Here is a 17,520-nt window from a genome sequence, read left to right as displayed (position 1 = left end):
ACAACATGTAGGAAGATGAGGTGCAGTGAACTAGCTTTCCATAGTCCTGTGAAAAATTAACAGAAACCTCAATTATACACAGTTGGGCCACCAGAAGGGGGAGCTCTCATGCCCTGAGATAATCGCAGAGCCAACAAGAAGAAAAAAGACTTCTTTCCTGGCAAAGGCTCAGCCAATGAAAGCCATGGACTCTTTGTTTACTAGAGTCTCACAATTTCCTTTTCCTCGATCAAGCCGGAACTTGCACATAGCTTGCCCTGGTTGAGACCCAGTGATGACCTAGAGGGCTGAGATGGGGAGGCAAAGGGTGAAGAGAGGCTCACGAGCGAGGGGATATATGTATACACATGGCTGATTCACTTTGTTGTACGGCAGAAACTAACACAACATTGTAAAGCAACTATACTCCAATAAGAATATCGCTAATGTTTGATCTGCCTGCAACGCAGGAGACCTGGGTTCCATCCCTCAGTCAGGAAGATCCCCTGGAGAGGAAATGGCAACCCACCCCTGTATTCTTGCCTAGAGAATCCCATGGACAGAGGAGCCTGGTGAGCTACAGTTAACGGGGTCACAAAGAGTCGGACATTCAGGTCATTAGGAAAGTTATAACCCTCTGGCCTCTGACACCTCCCATGATACCAGAGGAGCATAATTAACATTGTGCTGGGACAGTGGATTTCCACCAAAACAAGAATGAAGTTAGTTGCAAACCCTGAATGGCAGTTCTTAGTTGATCCTGAATAAATCTGTTTGCTTAGAGAAATATCGGGCAGTCTGTTTCAGGTCAACAGCCCTGTGTTGCACAGTAGCACATAGGTTTCCCAGGACTCAAGCCAGGAGGGAGCCAAGCAGTTAGGAATGGGTCATGAATTTGCATTTCTCTTGATCTGTCATATGGTGTGGATTGCCAGGGAAGAACTAAGCAATAGGCAGGAAGTCCTTCACCTTGATGGGGCTGTGTCTGCTCTTCGGAGTTGTCGCTCTGAATCAAGACAGTAGTGCAGGGGGCTGCTGGCCGGCAAGGCTGCTGTAGCTGGGGATCCAGAGCTGGGATTGGTTCATCCAGAACAGCTGGAGGACATGCACTCAAGGATGTCAAGGGAGGGACTTCCCAGGTGGTCCAGTAGCTAAGACTCCGCGCTCCCAATGCAGGGAGCTTGGGTTCGATCCCTGGTGAGGGAACTAGATCCCACAGGCTGCAACTAAGACACAAATAAATTTTTTTTTTTAATAAAACACCAAGGGAACTAGTGGGAGAATTAAAACACCCACCATGGAGCATGAGTAGGGTGCTAGGGGGAGGCTAACAGCTGAAGGACAACCAAGCCACGAGGCTGAAGGGATACGACATCAAAAAGAGAGTGGGGATGTCCTTGGTGGTTCAGTGGTTAACAATCCACTTGCCAATGCAGGGGACATGAGTTTAATTCCTGGTCTGGGAAGATTCCACATGTCACAGGGCAACTAAGCCCGTGTGCTGCGATAGAAAGCCCGCGTGCAGCAACAAAGACTCAGCACAACCAATAAATAAATAAATAAACTTTAAAAAGAGGGCATGGAATGTAAAGCTGGGAGCCCATCTCCCTACGTCTAAATGGGACCACCCCCTCCCCAGGGCATCCCAGCAGGTGGCCAGCCCACCTCCTCCCTGTTCTCTTGAGAGACAAAGTGGTCTTTGACTACATTCCGTGCTTTCTCACTTCACACCTAAATGGACAGGGAAAGATAAAGGGTGTGTATCTACAGCTGATGGAGCGCTGCGTCACAGTGAACTGAGCTCATTCACCAGGCTTCCCTGGTGGCTCAGACTGTAAAGCATCTGCCTGCAATGCGGGAGACCTGGGTTCAATCCCTGGGTTGAGAAGATCCCCTGGAGAAGGAAACGGCAATCCACTCCAGCACTCTTGCCTGGAAAGTCCCATGGACGGAGGAGCCTGATAGGCTACAGTCCATGGGGTCGCAAAGAGTCAGACACGACTGAGCGACTTTACTCTCACTTTTCACTGGGTCCCCAGAGGCCTTCTGAATCACTGAGGGATGGAAACAGCAAACCTCTGGAGTGACAGAAACAACCATTAGACATGTAAGCTCAATCAGTCAATCCTAAAGGAAACCAATCCTGAACGTTCATTGAAAAGACTGATGCTGAGGCTGAAGCTCCAATACTTTGGCCTCCTGATGTGAAGAGCCAACTCATTGGAAAAGATGCTGATGCTGGGAAAGATTGAAGGCAAGAGAAGGAGGTGACAGAGGATGAGATGGTTGGATCGCATCACTGAATTGATGGACATGAGTCTGAGCGAACTCTGGGAGATAATGAAGGACAGGGAAGCCTGGCGTGTTGCAGTCCGTTGGGGGCACAAAGTCAGACACGATTGAGGGACTGGAAAACAATGTAAGGTCAGGGTGAAGTCCACCGCTCATCCGATCTCCCCTGAGGAGGGATGGACCCTAGAGACCTGTGAACAGCCAGACAGGCAATTGTCCCATCTTGCCCTCTTCTTCCCTGGGGCATCCACCCTTGGGTGCCAACCGAGGTCCCTGGTGTCCCCAGATCTTGAGATGAAACTTAACATCATCACTGAAGGAGGTCAGGCCATTTCCCTCGTTTGTTTGTTCAATACTGGATTTGTAAGTTTGGGGGATCTGCCTTCTCTTACAGGATATGGGAACTACAGAAACTTATCAGACAATATAACCTTCAACTCATATCAACTCAACACAAAAATATTTCCCAAAAGACATGCATTCCATATGCTTTTTCTAGATGCTCCAACAGCTGTCTTCGGATTAAATCACACCACCAGTTATGAACCTGGTCCCATTGTTCAGCCATGTGGCACCCACGGGACGCCCCTCTTCTGAGGACCCACTCTCTGGCCACCCCCTTTCAATTCCCTGGGTGGAACTTGGACACATGGGCAAGCAGGCCTGAGCACTTTACATGGGGTGGAGCCAAGGGGGGGTTACAGGAAAAGGTGGGCTGCGGGCCTGTAGTCTCATACATGTCAGGTGAACATTTCTACCCTTCTCTTCAGGACCGGTTCAGTTCCCCTAGATCTTGGTGCTCTGCCATCAGCCGGGATTGATGGCAGGATGACAGCCAGCCCAGAGACGCAACGCCATGGTCCTTGGACCCAGGACTTGCCCTTGGGCTGAGCACCAGGACTCTGTATTCCTTTGGAAGGACTTATTTCTCTTTGGGTCACTGTGTTATATGGTCTTCTGCCCATGTTTCCTTTTTTTTCTATTTGTTGCTAGAACATTCAGCATTCCCTCACAAATTTACAACCTCATGACATTGTGCTGTACCAACCAAACTCAGACCTTATCTGATTTTTCCTGCTCTTAATTTCCCTTTACTCAAACACCCTGTTTATACAAGCTTGGCAGAGTGTATTTTTGTAAACCACCTCCTATCCTGTTTGGACAGGGCTGGATAGAAGAGGAAGAGTTCATCAACCATACAATGGGCACAGAGGAGCCCCACTCACATACCCGCTTCATTCAGTGTTTTGCGAACCAATGAATCAGTAATACCGCTGCTAGTTAATAAGGTAACTGTGAGGACTAAGCATCAGTAGGTGGGAGTGGGCATGGCTCACCATGCCCTCCAGATGTGCATTCTTGGCACCTGCCTGCCAGGGATAAAGGAACGCCTGCTTCATATCCCTGGCTTGTGGGATCTTAGTTCCCCAACCAGGGACTGAATCCAGGCCCTCCCCAGTGAGCACTGAGTCTTAACCACTGGACTATGAGCTCCTTGACTGAGCTTTTGATGCAGGCCCACATATATCAGTCTCTCATCTTCTATACCGTCCTGAGACTTAAGGATTTTCAAGGGTGAACAAGCTCTAAGGATGCGGAGAGCCCAAGGGGGTCACCACACTAACCCACGTGGTCCCACCAATTTCCACTTCCCAACTTGTGTTTGGAGCTCGATCCGGGAGGCTCCCTTGGCCTGTCTTAGGGTGGAGTCCATGAACTTCTGAGACTCAGGGCTCTGTTCAGAATTAAACCTCAGTGGCCTGGACAAGATTACCAGAAACACACAGTGAAAACTTCTGAATTAGCACAGTCATCAAAACAAGGCTGAAGACATCCAGAAAGTTCAGGAGAGGGAAGTTTTGAAGGAGGCCCGAGTCAAGCAGCCTGCCTCCTTGAACATCTCAACACAAGACACACCCTGAAACAACCACATTTTGCTTTATTAGGCGTTCCATGGTAATATAACACAGAGTTCTTAAGGAATAATAAACACGAGACTTGTTTTGTTGGTTTTTTTTTACCATAATTATTTTGCCATTGAGACAGTGGTTACAAAAAAAAAGGTACTCTTCTGGCTACACATGTAATGAGCTTTAGCACTGAAAGTTCCTCCACTCGTGGGTCACAATCACAATTCCAAGGATTAAAAACCATCTATGATTAAATCCTACATGGTTGAGAGCATCAAGTCACTGCAGTTACTCAGTTCTGAGACACTGTCGATTTATTTTAGCATTTACACATGACATTCATTTAACAGACACACAAAGCAAGCCAACAGGAAAACATGCTTACACAGCCTGCAGAAATCTTCAGGTTTTAAGTTGTCTCAAGGAAACAATCGAAAGAACCAAGATGAGCATCATGGAAAAACAGGAAGACTCAAGTGAAGAGAAGAGAGCTGCAAGTGTTTCTTAGAATTGAAACAAAAATCTTTTTTTTTTTTCTGGCTGGTTCAATTTCCCTCGCAGTGCAGGTGAGAAAAAAATAAAAAAACAAATATATTAAGTTAACCAATGATTCTTTAAAAGTGCAATTTCCTTTTAAAATAACAAATAAACAACAACACCAACAAAAAGAAATAAACCCCAACCATAACCCCAAAGGCAAAACGTGTGTGGAGAGATAAGTGTCGTGATGGGATGAGCTATTTTTTGATGTTACGCTTTATGAAAGCAGATTTGGTTTTATAAAAGCCTGCAAACGTAACATGGCTTAGGAGGACCTGTAAACACGTTTGGAAGAAGATGCAACACAGCTCAACAAAGACAGGAACAGCCACAAGGCAGCTAGTGGAAAGAGTGTCTGAGACCAGGAGAGGGTAGGGTGTGGACACAAGGTCGCCTGTGGTCTTTAAGAGGCCACACATCAAATTTACAAGTTTTTTTTCCCCACCACAACTCTGACTCACAAAACAGATTTTTCCTCTTGCAAATTAAAATTGTCTTTTTTTTTTTAAACTCTTCATTGAATTTGCCACAATATTGCCTCTGTTTATGTTTTGCTTCTATGGCCCCTAGGCATGTGGAATTCCAGCTCCCTGACCAGGGATCGAACCCACACCACCCACGTTGAAAGGCAAAGTCCCAAAAACTGGACCACCAAGTAAGTTTCCTAAAATGGTCTTTAAGCCAAACTTCCCATGGACTTTCTGAGTTTAGGAGACCTCCGTATATTGCATGGTGTCTTTCTAAATAACTGGACAAGAAAAAAAAATTTTTTTCTCCAAAGTGAGAAGCCCAGTGTACTCTGGTGCCCCCAAAGATATTTAGATGGGAAACAGCAGCCCTCAGAGCCAGCCTCCATCAGCTCAGCCCCTCTTAGCTGGTGGCTGGCTGGAGATTGGTTGGCTCACAAGTTACAGGATCTTTCAGGAGGCTCGACTGACAGATCTGATTGTATCTTTAGCCCAGTTAGCACTGCACAGGGGAAAATCTCACAGGTCCTAGAGTCTCAGACTTCTCCAACATCTCGGCACCGTTTGAGGTCTATTCTGGGCCCACGTGTGACACCGTACGTAACTCAGCCCTTCCCTGCATATGGGGAGCATCTCAAACTCAAAGGCACATCCTGGGGATGTGAGTGGGTAGCACGAGTTTTATACAGACTAGGACAGCATCTTACAATGGTTGCGATGACAAAGCTCACATCTTTCCAGGCAGGTTCTTAGGACCACAGTGCAATGGCAGACCTGGTCACTGGCAAAGATCATGGGAGGAAAATAAAAACAAAAACAGCATGTCAGAGACAAGCGCTGGAGGAAACACGAAGAAAGAGCAGACATGTGAACCTACCCATGAATGACAAGGCGAGAGGGAGAGAGTGCGAGCAAAAGAGAGGTAAAGAGAGGAGAAGGGAATCCTCAAAAGATTTCATCTGCAGCAAAAATCTAGGCCAGAAAGAAAACCTTTCCTTTATTAACACTTGACCCAGAAGACGATGGAATGGCGGTGTGGATGCTGTGCAGCCTCTTAGGAGGGAGATGGTGAGTCTGCCCACCACCCTGAATCAGCTTGATGGTTACACAATTGCATCATTAGGACGTCCAGTTCAAACCCCTTGTAGTAATAATGAATTAGGCTTTCCAATTTTGTATTAAAAAAAAAAAAATCTCCCCCCTCCCCTACCCACCCCACCCTAAGCCCCAGAAAGAAAACTCTGCTAGAACTTTTAAAAAGAAAAACGGCAGCTCTGGGCAATTCACTTTATCTTCCCCTCCCCCGATGACCAGGAAGACGATAACAAATACAACACGGGTTGGAGATGAGAAACACCCTCACTGTGATTTGCTTTGTTTCGCATGTCTGAGTGTTGGATGCGGTTCTGTGTACGGGCTTGATGGACTCAGGGTGTGATATTCCTAGATGTGTAGGGAGGTGGGTGAGCAAAATAGGTGACTCCGGGTGAGGGACGGAGAGTGGGGGCTCGAGAGGGAGCCCCAGGAACTGGCTGCCCCACAGTAACTATCACAGGCTCCTAAAAAAAAAAAAAAAAGGAAGGAAAGAAGGAAGGAAGAAAGTCTCAGAAAGTCCTCAGGTGTCCCATCCCCCGCTGACGGCAGCTCTGAACTCTAGCCCAGGCTGGTGATGTTAGCACGGCCACCAGGGGGCGCCACGATGCGCTGGGTGGTGCGGCGAGGGATGTTGTCATCAATCTGGGCACCTGGAGAGGAGACAGAGGGTCAGAGACAGTTACCCAGGTCCCTGCTTTAAACCAAAATAACATAGCTTTTTTAAAAAAATTAATCTTTGTTGAAATAGAGTTGATTTACAATGCTGTGTTAGTTTCAAGTGTACAGCACGGTGATTCAGTTAACATATATACATATAGCGATTCCTTTTAACACTCTTTTCCTATATAAGTCACTACAGAGTATTGAGTAGCGTTCCCTGCGCTATACAGTAGGTCCTTATTAGTTATCTAATTTATATACAGTAGTGTGTATATGTTAATCCCAATTTTCCAACTTATCCCTCCCCACCTTTCCCCCTTGGTTTCCACATCTGTGACTCTATTTTCTATTTTGCAATGAAACAACACAGCTTAGGAGAAAACCTGTCAGGCCCATTCATTGTCCTTCTAAAACCTCACTTAAAGGATAAGCCACAAAAAAAGGATGGGCCTCAAGTGGCCTAAGAATCACAGATGGTATAAAGTCATCCTTGTAAAAGCTAGTTGGATCCATTACCTGAAAAGTAAAACTATATATAAACTAACACCACATTTCAGGCTTTTGAGCAACTCAGACTACATCCTGTCCCTGTTCTCAGTAGGTCAATTAAGTGTGGCTTTTCCAAAGATACACTCTGTCCCCCTAACACTATTCATTTTCTGTGTAATCAAAGATAGGACTCATCACTTAATATAGAATATAGCTAATATATAGTTAATATATAGTTCGCTGTGCTATGCAGTAGGACCTTGTTGCTTATCCATCCTATGTGTAACGCTTTGGATCTGCTAATCCCAAACTCCCAGTCCTTCCCTCCCGCTTGGCAACTGCAAGTCTGTCCTCTACATTTATGAGTCTGTTTAAGTTTCATACATATAGCACAGGGAATATATTCAATATCCTATGATAAATCATAATGGAAAAAAATATGTAAAAGAATGTGTATATGTATAACTGAGTCATCTTACTGTACCGCAGAAATTAAACGTAAAGTTGTAAATTGACTACACCTCAATATATATTTTTAGAAAAAGATAGGAGTCATGATGGTCTTTATGTTTTGGGAGGTTTTTTTTGTTTTTGTAATAATTAAATTTATTTTCCATTGAAGGATAATTGCTCTACAATATTGTGCTGGTTTCTGCCAAACATCAACATGAATCAGCCATGGGTACACCCATGTCCCCTTCCTTGAGCCTCCCTCCCACCTCCTTCCCCATCCCACCTGGTCTTTATGTTTGAATGGCCTGGTGAAAGACAGCACAGATAGTATCATGTAACATGAGTAACATGGATTACTTTATGGAAAAACTAATGCTCATTATTTTTAAATTCTTTGCAAATGGGTAATCTCTATATGGCACCTTTCTAAAACCCAGTATATCTGACCAAAAAAAAAAGTTTCTGATTACTGTTTCCTTAACCCATCATAGAGATCCGGGTACACATCTGTGACTCAGGGAGCTGGAAAAATAGAAGATTTCTAATCATTGGCCAAATGAAGGATTGGAAAGAAGTTCAAGTAGGGAAGCGCTAAATCCGGACTCTTTTCCTCTCACCTTTCTTGATGTCACATATTTTATCCAGACTAATAGCTAACAATTTTCAAAGGACTCGAGTCTAAGCATTTTATATGTATATTAAATCACCTAATCGTCACAACAACCCCAAGAGATAATTACTACCATTATACCCATTCTACACATGAGAAGACCAAAGCACAGCTTGCATCTGGGCTGCGAAGTTAAGCTGTTTAAACTCTAGACTCCACAAGCTGAACCACTCCAACTTACTGCATTTGTGAGGGAGAGGAGAGTCCTAAAACACCACAATATCCTTTTTCACGATGGACATAATACATTGAAAAAATGTCCTCTGATATCCTGCTCAGTGGTAAAGAACCCGCCTGACAACACAAGAGACATGGGTTCGATCCCTGGGTCGGGAAGATCCCCCGGAGAAAGAAATGACAACCCACTCCAGTATTCTTGCTTAAAAAAATCCCATGGACAGAGGAGCCTGGTGGGCTACAGTCCACAGGGTCGCAAAGAGTGGGACATGACTTAGTGACGAAACAACAAAAACACCGTCCTGGACATAGTGCAGCCATCAGAACATTATATGTGACATAGACTCATGTCAAGATTCTGAAAGGCAACCCGCCATCTGCTGTGAATCACATCTCTAGTGAATTACATCTTTGGGAGAATGGGTCTATCATTCATTTCCACTTCTTCTTCTACAAAAGTGATGCCCACCCCACCAGCAACATGGAGCAAGGCCCTGCAGAAGCAGGCTCTGACCCAGCCATAACCATACCAGACAAGCTGAATCCAGACTGGTGCAGGTTCCGGACAGGTGGGGCCTGCTGCTTGGCCGGAGACGTCTTAGCCGAGGAGGCCGGAGTGACCGTCTTGGGTGTCACGGACACCTCGCACACAGGTCCATCGTACAGACCGCGGGGAACCCCTCTCAGCTCCGCCAGCTGCAAAACAAAAGAACCGCTCAACTCAGGTCACATTCACAGAGGATACCTACCTGGCAACTACCTGCCTGATGGGGAAGTAACAGGTGCCAGGATGGCCCTGTGGGATTTGGGGGTGGAGGGCTCTCTACGGAAGAATATGGCAGGGACAGATATCAGCACGCAGCCAGCACCCCAGCTCCAGTGCAAAGCTTCCTTAACATGGATCCCATAAAAACTGATGAGGCGCTTCCCTGATGGCTTGGTTGGTAAAGAATCTGCCTGCAATGCAGGAGACCTGGGTTCAATCTCTGGGTTGGGAAGATCCCTTGGAGAAGGGAAGGGCTACCCACTCCAGTATTCTTGCCTGGAGAATTCTAAGTACCCTGGCAGGCTACAGTCCATGTTGTCGCAAAGAGTCAGACACGACTGAGCAATTTAACACACACACACACAGGGAACTTGATCCCACAACTAAGACCAAATGAAGCCAAATAAATATATAAAACATTTTTTTTTAACTGATGAACAGTTCTTCCCATTTTCTCCCAAGGCACTTGAGCCTAAACTTCGTAGGAATTCTCAAACATGTTGTGAAGAGGGTCTGGTCACATGTTCAAGATCTGGCCCCAGAGCTTCCAATCTTACTTTACCTTTAATTCCAATAGTTCCACCCATTCCCTGCCTCACGGTCCTCAAGCACCAGTGCTGGAGAGTATTCACCATGTCCTAAATACACTCTACATTTTCTATGCTCATAACCTTGTCTCTACCTAATTCCCTTGTTTCCCTTCTTTGACTTGTTCAGCTTCTACTTAACCTTCAAGACCCAACTCAAAATGCCCTCTCCCCATGGTACTTTCTCTTATAACTGCAGCAGCAGTTCCCTCCTCTGAGCCTCATCACAGTACACAATGCAGTCTCACATTACTCTGGCTGGCTGTAGACATGCCTGACTCCTCCACTGGCATACTGAATTCCAGGAATAAAAAGACCATGTTTCCCTTCTCCCTAAATCTTCTGTACTCACCTCATCAGTTTGACTCAGGGTGCTCCATGTTAATGGAATTGAACTTTATCCATGAGAGAAACCACTCCTAAGAACAGAGGTACTCACCCTGCTCCTTGCCTTGATACGCTTGTAAACGAAGTCAGGGAAGGGCTTCCGGGGGATGTAGCGCCCAGAGCCTTCGGTGACATGAAGGGTGCCATCCTCCAGGACAATCTTCCCCTGGCTGATGACCACCAGTGGGGAGCCACGGCACTCCATGCCTTCGAAGATGTTGTACTCAAGAGACTAAAAGGGAGGGAACATAGTAAACTTCAGAATTCACCCTCCGTCCTGGCAAAATCTCATCAATCTGGCAGTACTCACTGCCCAGCCATCACTCAGAAGAAAGAAAAGCCCAGAGATGGGGTCCCTCTCCTAACTGACCAGGACTTCATCACTAGGTCTAAATTCTGTCTGAGTTTCAGCACACACACACAAAATTGAGGGGCAAAAATCACAGAAGAGAAAGGTTATATAAAAAAGCAGAGGGGTTTGCAAATGCCACACGAATATAAGAAAATGATTCCTCATATAAGCGGTGACTTTGCTCTCACTAACTCAGGCTCCAATCAGGTTAAAACCCCAAGAAGCCTTCTCTGACCAAGTTCTAAATTTAATCTTGAAATGAGCCATCCACGAGTCGTTTTTCCCACTGGTTCGCTTGGTTTTCCAATCAGTTAGCGATGTGGTTAAACTGAAGTTGCTAAATGAAAGGACTGTGGTAACTCCAGAGACATGCCATCGATAAAATGCTTGAGGTTTAATTTCCCAACAAGGCAGCCATCCTTTTGGTTCCAAGCCTTTCATGGAGAAAGGGGGATGTATCTGTGTGCCCTCTTGGAAAACATCTGGGGTCTCTGTCTGAGTGAGTTTGTTGCTGCGATAACAGTAAAAGCTTCACGTGTCACCGCCCCACCCCACAGCCTCAGCTCCCCCACTGCTCCTTCTCCAGATTCCAGACGCCTGTCCTGCTCACAGGTACAGCTGCCTGGACCTGGAGAATTAACAGGCAGCTCCATGACAACCCATTCGAGTACTCTTGCCTGGGAAATCCCATGGACAGAGGAGCCTGGCAGGCCACAATCTATGGGACTGCAAAGAGTGGGCCACGACTGAGCAACTAACAAGTTTCCATCCATAAAAAGCAGCTGGGCTTCTGGGGAGATTCGGACCAGGTTATCAGCACTGAAGAGTCAGTCTGTGAACAGAGCTGATGCACTACCATTCAGGGCAACATCGCCTGCTTAGTGCAGGGGCTGGTGAGCATGGAGAAGCCCCAGGCTGGCCCATCAGCTCACACTGGACCTGTGGGGTTGACTGAAAACAGCAACGAAACAGCCCTGCTCTGTGACTCAAAGGAGTAACGTGAAAGCTTCTGGAGGAATAAGATGAAGAGGCACCTGGGGGAAAGAAGGCAACTCTGCACATGGATTCCCAGGACCACAGTGTGTGCCCCCAAGCCCTTCATCGGTTCTAAGACACTGGTCCCTGAAATGAGCCTGTACCTCACAGCACATGGAGCTGCCCAGTCAATGTCAGCCTAGGCTAAGCTGAGCCCTTCCAGGGGATTGGAGTCAGCTTTTCCCACTGGCCTGGGGGGTTCCCAAACCTGTAAAATATAACAGGAAAATCTCACCCTCCGGTTTTTTCTGGACCGCTGCTGGACACAGCTTGCATAAGCCCCAGCTTTCAGTTCAGATTCTCCAAGAAGCCAGTTTTGCCCTCTCTGCACCAAAACCCAGGATCAAGAAAGGCAAGATTCGCCATCCCTTCTGTACCTGGCAGATCCAGCTCTCATGTATCCCATGCTCAGCACAAGCTGGCCCTTGGCAGCAAAGCATTTAATTTTAGAGCAGTATCCTATTAGACTCCTCCTTCTGGATGTGTTTTCTTTCATAGCAGTACCTAAACACAGTATCTTAAAATTGGCGGCACCTTAGATCTGTTTGAAATCCAGGAGTTGTATGACTCCGAGCTTTAATCTTGCCTCAGACCGTCAGTGTCTTCACCTGCCTCCTTCGCAAGGCTCATGTAGAGATGATAACACAAGAAGCGTTATATGGGAAAGAATTCTGTCTGCTCTGAAAGGACCTTCAAAAAGGTTATCATTGGAGGGCTGAATCAAGTCCCAGCTCTTTCATGTCCCCCCACAGTTAATTGTCTACACTCTGACAAGCGCCTCTCATGCCCTCCTGTAGTCACAGAGACAACCCTGGCCATGGGGCCAGCAGCCCCGGGGTCCACATCCCAGGTCTGCCATTTGCCAGCTGTATGACTTTGGACAAATCCCTCACAATTCTCTGAGACTCAGCTGCCTCATCTCTAAGGGGACACAGCCCACTTTACAGGAATGATGCTAGGATCACAAGAAATAAAAGGAACAGAATCATCTAGCCCACTACTCAGCATTATGTAGGCATTTAGAAAATCCTTCATTCACCGTCTGGTTCTTTATGGCACTTTCCCAAAAAGATTGCAAGCGGCAAAGACATCCTGAGATGCACATGTTGAGTTTAGCTGCCTAACAATGACTGATCTCATGGGACTTCACTGGTTGTCCAGTGGTTGGGACTTCACCTTCCAATGCAGGGGGGCTGAGGGTCAATCTCTGGATTGGAAAGCTAAGATCCCATACGCCTCGTGGCCAAAAAACAAAACATGAAACAGAAATGAGATTGTAACATTCAGTAAAGACTTTAAAAATGGTTCATATCAAAAAAGAAAAAAAAGATGGATCTCACCACTCAGAAGATCTATGGGTCACCTCCCATTTTTAAAAGATGTGGAAGAAAAAGTCCTATGGCTCTAAGTGACTTAAAATTAACAAGTTCAATGGTCAGTCACAACTTGGGGTGTTCGGAGCCTATATTCTGTCAAGGGCTTCCCTGGTGGCTCAGATGGTAAAAATTTGCCTCCAATGCTGGAGACCCAGGTTCAATCCATGGGTCAGAAAGGTCCCCTGGAGAAGGGAATGGCTGCCCACTCCAGTATTCTTGACTGGAGAATCCCATGGACAGAGGAACCTGGTGGGCTACGGTCCATGGATTGCAAAGAGTAGGACACGACTTGAGCGACTAACACACACACATACTCTGTCAAACAATGAGGCAGCGAGACCTGATCGTTTACCAGGTATAGACCCTTATAACTTCCACCCACACGTGCTTCCTAAAATGACTCATCTGGCTGGATGCTGGGCAAATCCAAGCAGAGGCTTAGTAGCAACAGGGCTGTCAGCAAGAGTTAGCTAAATACTCCAAATTAAAGCTAATTAGCCCCGTGGTAGGAAACACTGTATTACACGGGGAAAGCCTCCTGCTAGTGTTCTCCTAGATAATTAGTGTTGCACAAACATGCTCTTTCAAAGAGGTTTGGATGGGCGAGAGGCACTGTTAGAAGTTACGATCTCCAGGACTGCCTGGAGGTAAAGGCAGGGCACTGCTGTGGAATGTCTCGAGGGCGGAATCTGTCTTCTTGAATCGTCACTCCTCTACATCCTCTCTTTGCCGGGTTAAGAGCTTCCCATGCAGGCGCCCTAGTTAGGCCGTCTGCAGCTCACACGGTGAGTCCAGTCGGCTCTTTCCATTACCTCTGGGAAGGGGACTCTGTAAGGGAGAAACATTTTTCTCCCTCTGACCCTGACCAAGAGGCTGCACACACAGTCTGGCAGGGAAAAGCCCTGGACAATTTTGGGTTCTAATTCTAGCTCTACCGCAAAATAGCTATGTAACGTTAGACTGGTCAGTTAAGCTCTCTAAGCCTCCGTTTTATTTATCTTCCCGATTGAGATAATAATACCATCCCTTTATTGAGAAGGCCAAATGAAAGGGTAAACGGAGCTGTGATGCTGAAGGCTTAAGAAGAGGTAGGTTCACAAGGCAGGACCCTAGGTTGTTGTTGTTGTTGTTCAGCTGCTCAGCCGTGTCCGACTCTTTGCGACCTCATGAACTGCAGCATGCCAGGCTTTCCTCTCCTTCACTATCTCCCGGAGTTTGCTCAAAATCATGTCCAGTGAGTCAGTGATGCTATCTAACTGTCTCATCCTCTGCTGCCCCCTTCTCCTTTTGGACCCTAGGATCCCTGCCCACAAAAAAGCCAATGATGGGCCCCGGGGAGGTCGTGACCTAAGTCACCAGTAGGGGCCGCTGTCAGGCTCCGCTGTGGAGCTAAGCCAGCCAGTGGGGAAGAAGGGAAAATCCACCATTAATACTGAGAGCTGAGCAGACTTCCTTAAAGGCATCCACCCACCTAGCACCCACGGGTGCCTGTGCAGCCCAAGGCCCTCTGCCCACATAGGAAAGAGGATTAGGATTTAGCTAAGAGTCCAGCAGTGTTCTGGAGAAATGCCAGAAGCCCTCCCTGAGCTGGCCCTTGGAGGAGGCGTCCATACTTGCTGGCCCAGGACACCTGGAGTGAGCAACCTAGAGTCAGATTCCTCACTGAGTCAGCTTTCAGTTTAGAAGTTTACCTCAAAAAGCCTCTTCATTCACTAAGAATTCACTTTAAGAGTCATACAGGGGAATTCCCTGGTGGTCCAGGAGTCACTGCTGGTTAGGACTCACTGCTAAGGATCTGGCATTTAATCCCCGTCAGGGAATGAAGATACTATAAGCTGTGATGATCCGCCAAAGAAAAAGTCATAGAGGTTTCTGACATGAAAAACTCTGTCCTATACCTGTTTCTTTTCCAAAGTTTTCCCTTTTGCCGTTTCTATATTATACAGACACACACACAATTTTTTTAATGAAGAACCAATGGTACCTACATCTCCATCTAATGCCCGCTGACTTCACAGAATCCAGGACACTCAGGGGCCTCGTCAAAACCCCTCTTCTAAGCCAACAATCCCAAGACATGACATGAAGTCACCTTCCCAGGGTCCTATTACCAAGACAGGGCACCCTCAAGCTCTGCCATCTAGACCAAGAGACAAGAGATACCCCAAAACTACAGATCCTAAAATCCTGATCAAAATGCCTTCAGGGGTATTTCTTCTATTTCTTCCAAATCAATTCATGCCTTTAGGACATAAGAGCATCTGCCTTTTAGGCTTCTGTATGGCCACACTGACAGTGAGAAAGCAGTGGCTTCAAAGAATGAAAGTGCCCAGTAGGCATCTCGGGAGTGGACATTTGAATGTTTTATTTGAATCCCTTGCACCAGGGGATGCCAGGAGAGATGATGCACCAAACTATTAAAATGGAATGTTCCCTGACTTCTAGAAGCTTCTGAGGTCCAGGCATGATGCTAGAGGCTCTGAAGGTCCAGAGATAGAGACTTTCTAGCCATAGACAGGCCGTTGTACTCCAAAGTGATGATAAAATTAACGGTCATGTTGACCTCACTAAAGAAAAGGAAAGAGCTATTTTTTTCTCAGCAAATTGCAAGTTATAACATATCCTGGGGAAAAGTTTCTTCCGATCACAGGGAGTTCTTTTCATAAATCCTGGGGACTGTCCCTGCCTCTGTCCTTCTCTGAGACTGTTACTGGTCTGGATGGGGTCCATGCCGTGAACAGGGCTTACGCTGTTGTGGGTCTTGGCAGAGATGGTCTTCACGCTGTCGGGGTCCCAGATGACCAAGTCAGCATCGGACCCCACAGCGATGCGGCCCTTCCGGGGGTACAGGTTGAAGACTTTGGCAGCATTGGTGCTGGTCACAGCCACAAACTGGTTCTCGTCCATCTTCCCAGTGACCTGAGGAGGACAATACACACACACATGTAAGAAAAACAAGTTAAAAAGTCGAAGGGTGGAACGCTACTTAGCAATAAAAAGAGACGCTTTGGATATTAAGGGCCTTATGCTGAGTGGAAAAAAACAATCTCCAGGGACTTCCATGGTTGTCGAGTGGTGGGAACTTTGCACTTCCACTGCGGAGGGCATGGGTTCAATCCCTGGTCAGAGAACTAAGATCCCACAAGCCCTGACACAGCCAAAAAACACCAGTCTCCAAAGGTCACATACTGTATGACTTCATTTATAAAACATTCTCAAAATAACGAAGTTAAGAGATGAACACACCAGGGGTGAGACAGAGATTCCTCGCAGGTTAGGGGTGGGTGCAACTATAAAGGGGCAGCAGCATGGGGTCCTCTGTGATGACGGAGGACACGTCTATCTGATCGCAGTGATGGTTACATGAATCTACATATGACAAAAGGACACAGAACTAGACACATGCACCACACCACTGTCGTTCTCCAGGTCTGGAAATCACACTCCAAATATACATGAGATGTAACTATTAGCAGGTGAAGGGCACACAGGACCTTTCTGTCCATCCCGTCTTTTCAAAATCCTCTGAAAGTATAATTATTTCAAAGCAAGAAGTATTTTTTTAAAAAAAGCTGAGGGGGCCTCAATGCATCTTTAGGAAACATGATTTGATGTGAATGGTTGTTCTTTCCAAAGATACAGGCACAGACCTCAGCTCCTAGTCCAGCCAACCCAGAAGTCTCAGCGCCCCATCCTTGCAGCAAACTCTGGATATCGATCACACTTCTCACACATCCCTCCCCCCACTTTCTCATGTACTTCGTGTCCCTTTAAATGTGGGATTTGAAGAGATGAATCCACTGTTAGAAAATCCACTCTAAATCCAATAGAAAAATGGGCAAAGGAAATGAGCGAGTTGTAAGGGAGAAAAAAATAAAAATGGCTGAAAGCATATGAAAGAAATATACATTTTAATCAGTAACTGAAGAGATTCAATGTAAAACAATAAGACAAAATTCACAGTAAAATTGGTGATACTTTGGGTTTTTTGATGATAAGCCTGATCTGGACCTGGTAGGAGGAACTAGGGAATGCCATCTCCTGCTGGCAGCACACAAATTTGGTGTGATCTTTCTGGAAGGAACAAGCGATATCGAAAGTCTTAAAAATATGCACACCCTTTGACCCAAAAATACCACTTGCAGAAGCCTCTCCTATAAGCATCACTAAAGATGTGTCCAAGGATAACCTAAATGGTCAACCAAAGAATTACAAATGAATTACAGTTCAGCATCAAGATGGAAGAGTTAGCTATTGAAAACTGAGTTTTTCAAGTCTGTTGAAG

The 17,520-nt window shown here is 46.3% G+C and overlaps 1 protein-coding gene across 2 annotated transcripts in view; it reads right to left on the bottom strand.

Moving 5' to 3' along the window:
• Positions 1-6,440: 6,440 nt before the first annotated feature.
• Positions 6,441-17,520, bottom strand: part of DPYSL2 (dihydropyrimidinase like 2) — a 116,451-nt gene continuing 105,371 nt past the window's right edge. For both annotated transcript variants that reach the window (XM_052644485.1, XM_052644486.1), the window contains exons 11-14: positions 15,984-16,154; positions 10,525-10,704; positions 9,263-9,428; positions 6,441-6,933 (exon numbers count right to left, since the gene is read on the bottom strand). In XM_052644485.1, coding sequence (XP_052500445.1) covers positions 6,842-6,933; positions 9,263-9,428; positions 10,525-10,704; positions 15,984-16,154 — 609 coding nt within the window. In that variant the 3' untranslated portion in view covers positions 6,441-6,841. The remainder of the gene's footprint in view (positions 6,934-9,262; positions 9,429-10,524; positions 10,705-15,983; positions 16,155-17,520) is intronic.

Source organism: Budorcas taxicolor, chromosome 8 (assembly GCF_023091745.1).
Source record: "Budorcas taxicolor isolate Tak-1 chromosome 8, Takin1.1, whole genome shotgun sequence".
Lineage (NCBI taxonomy): Eukaryota > Metazoa > Chordata > Mammalia > Artiodactyla > Bovidae > Budorcas > Budorcas taxicolor.
This window is presented reverse-complemented; position numbering and strand designations above follow the sequence as displayed.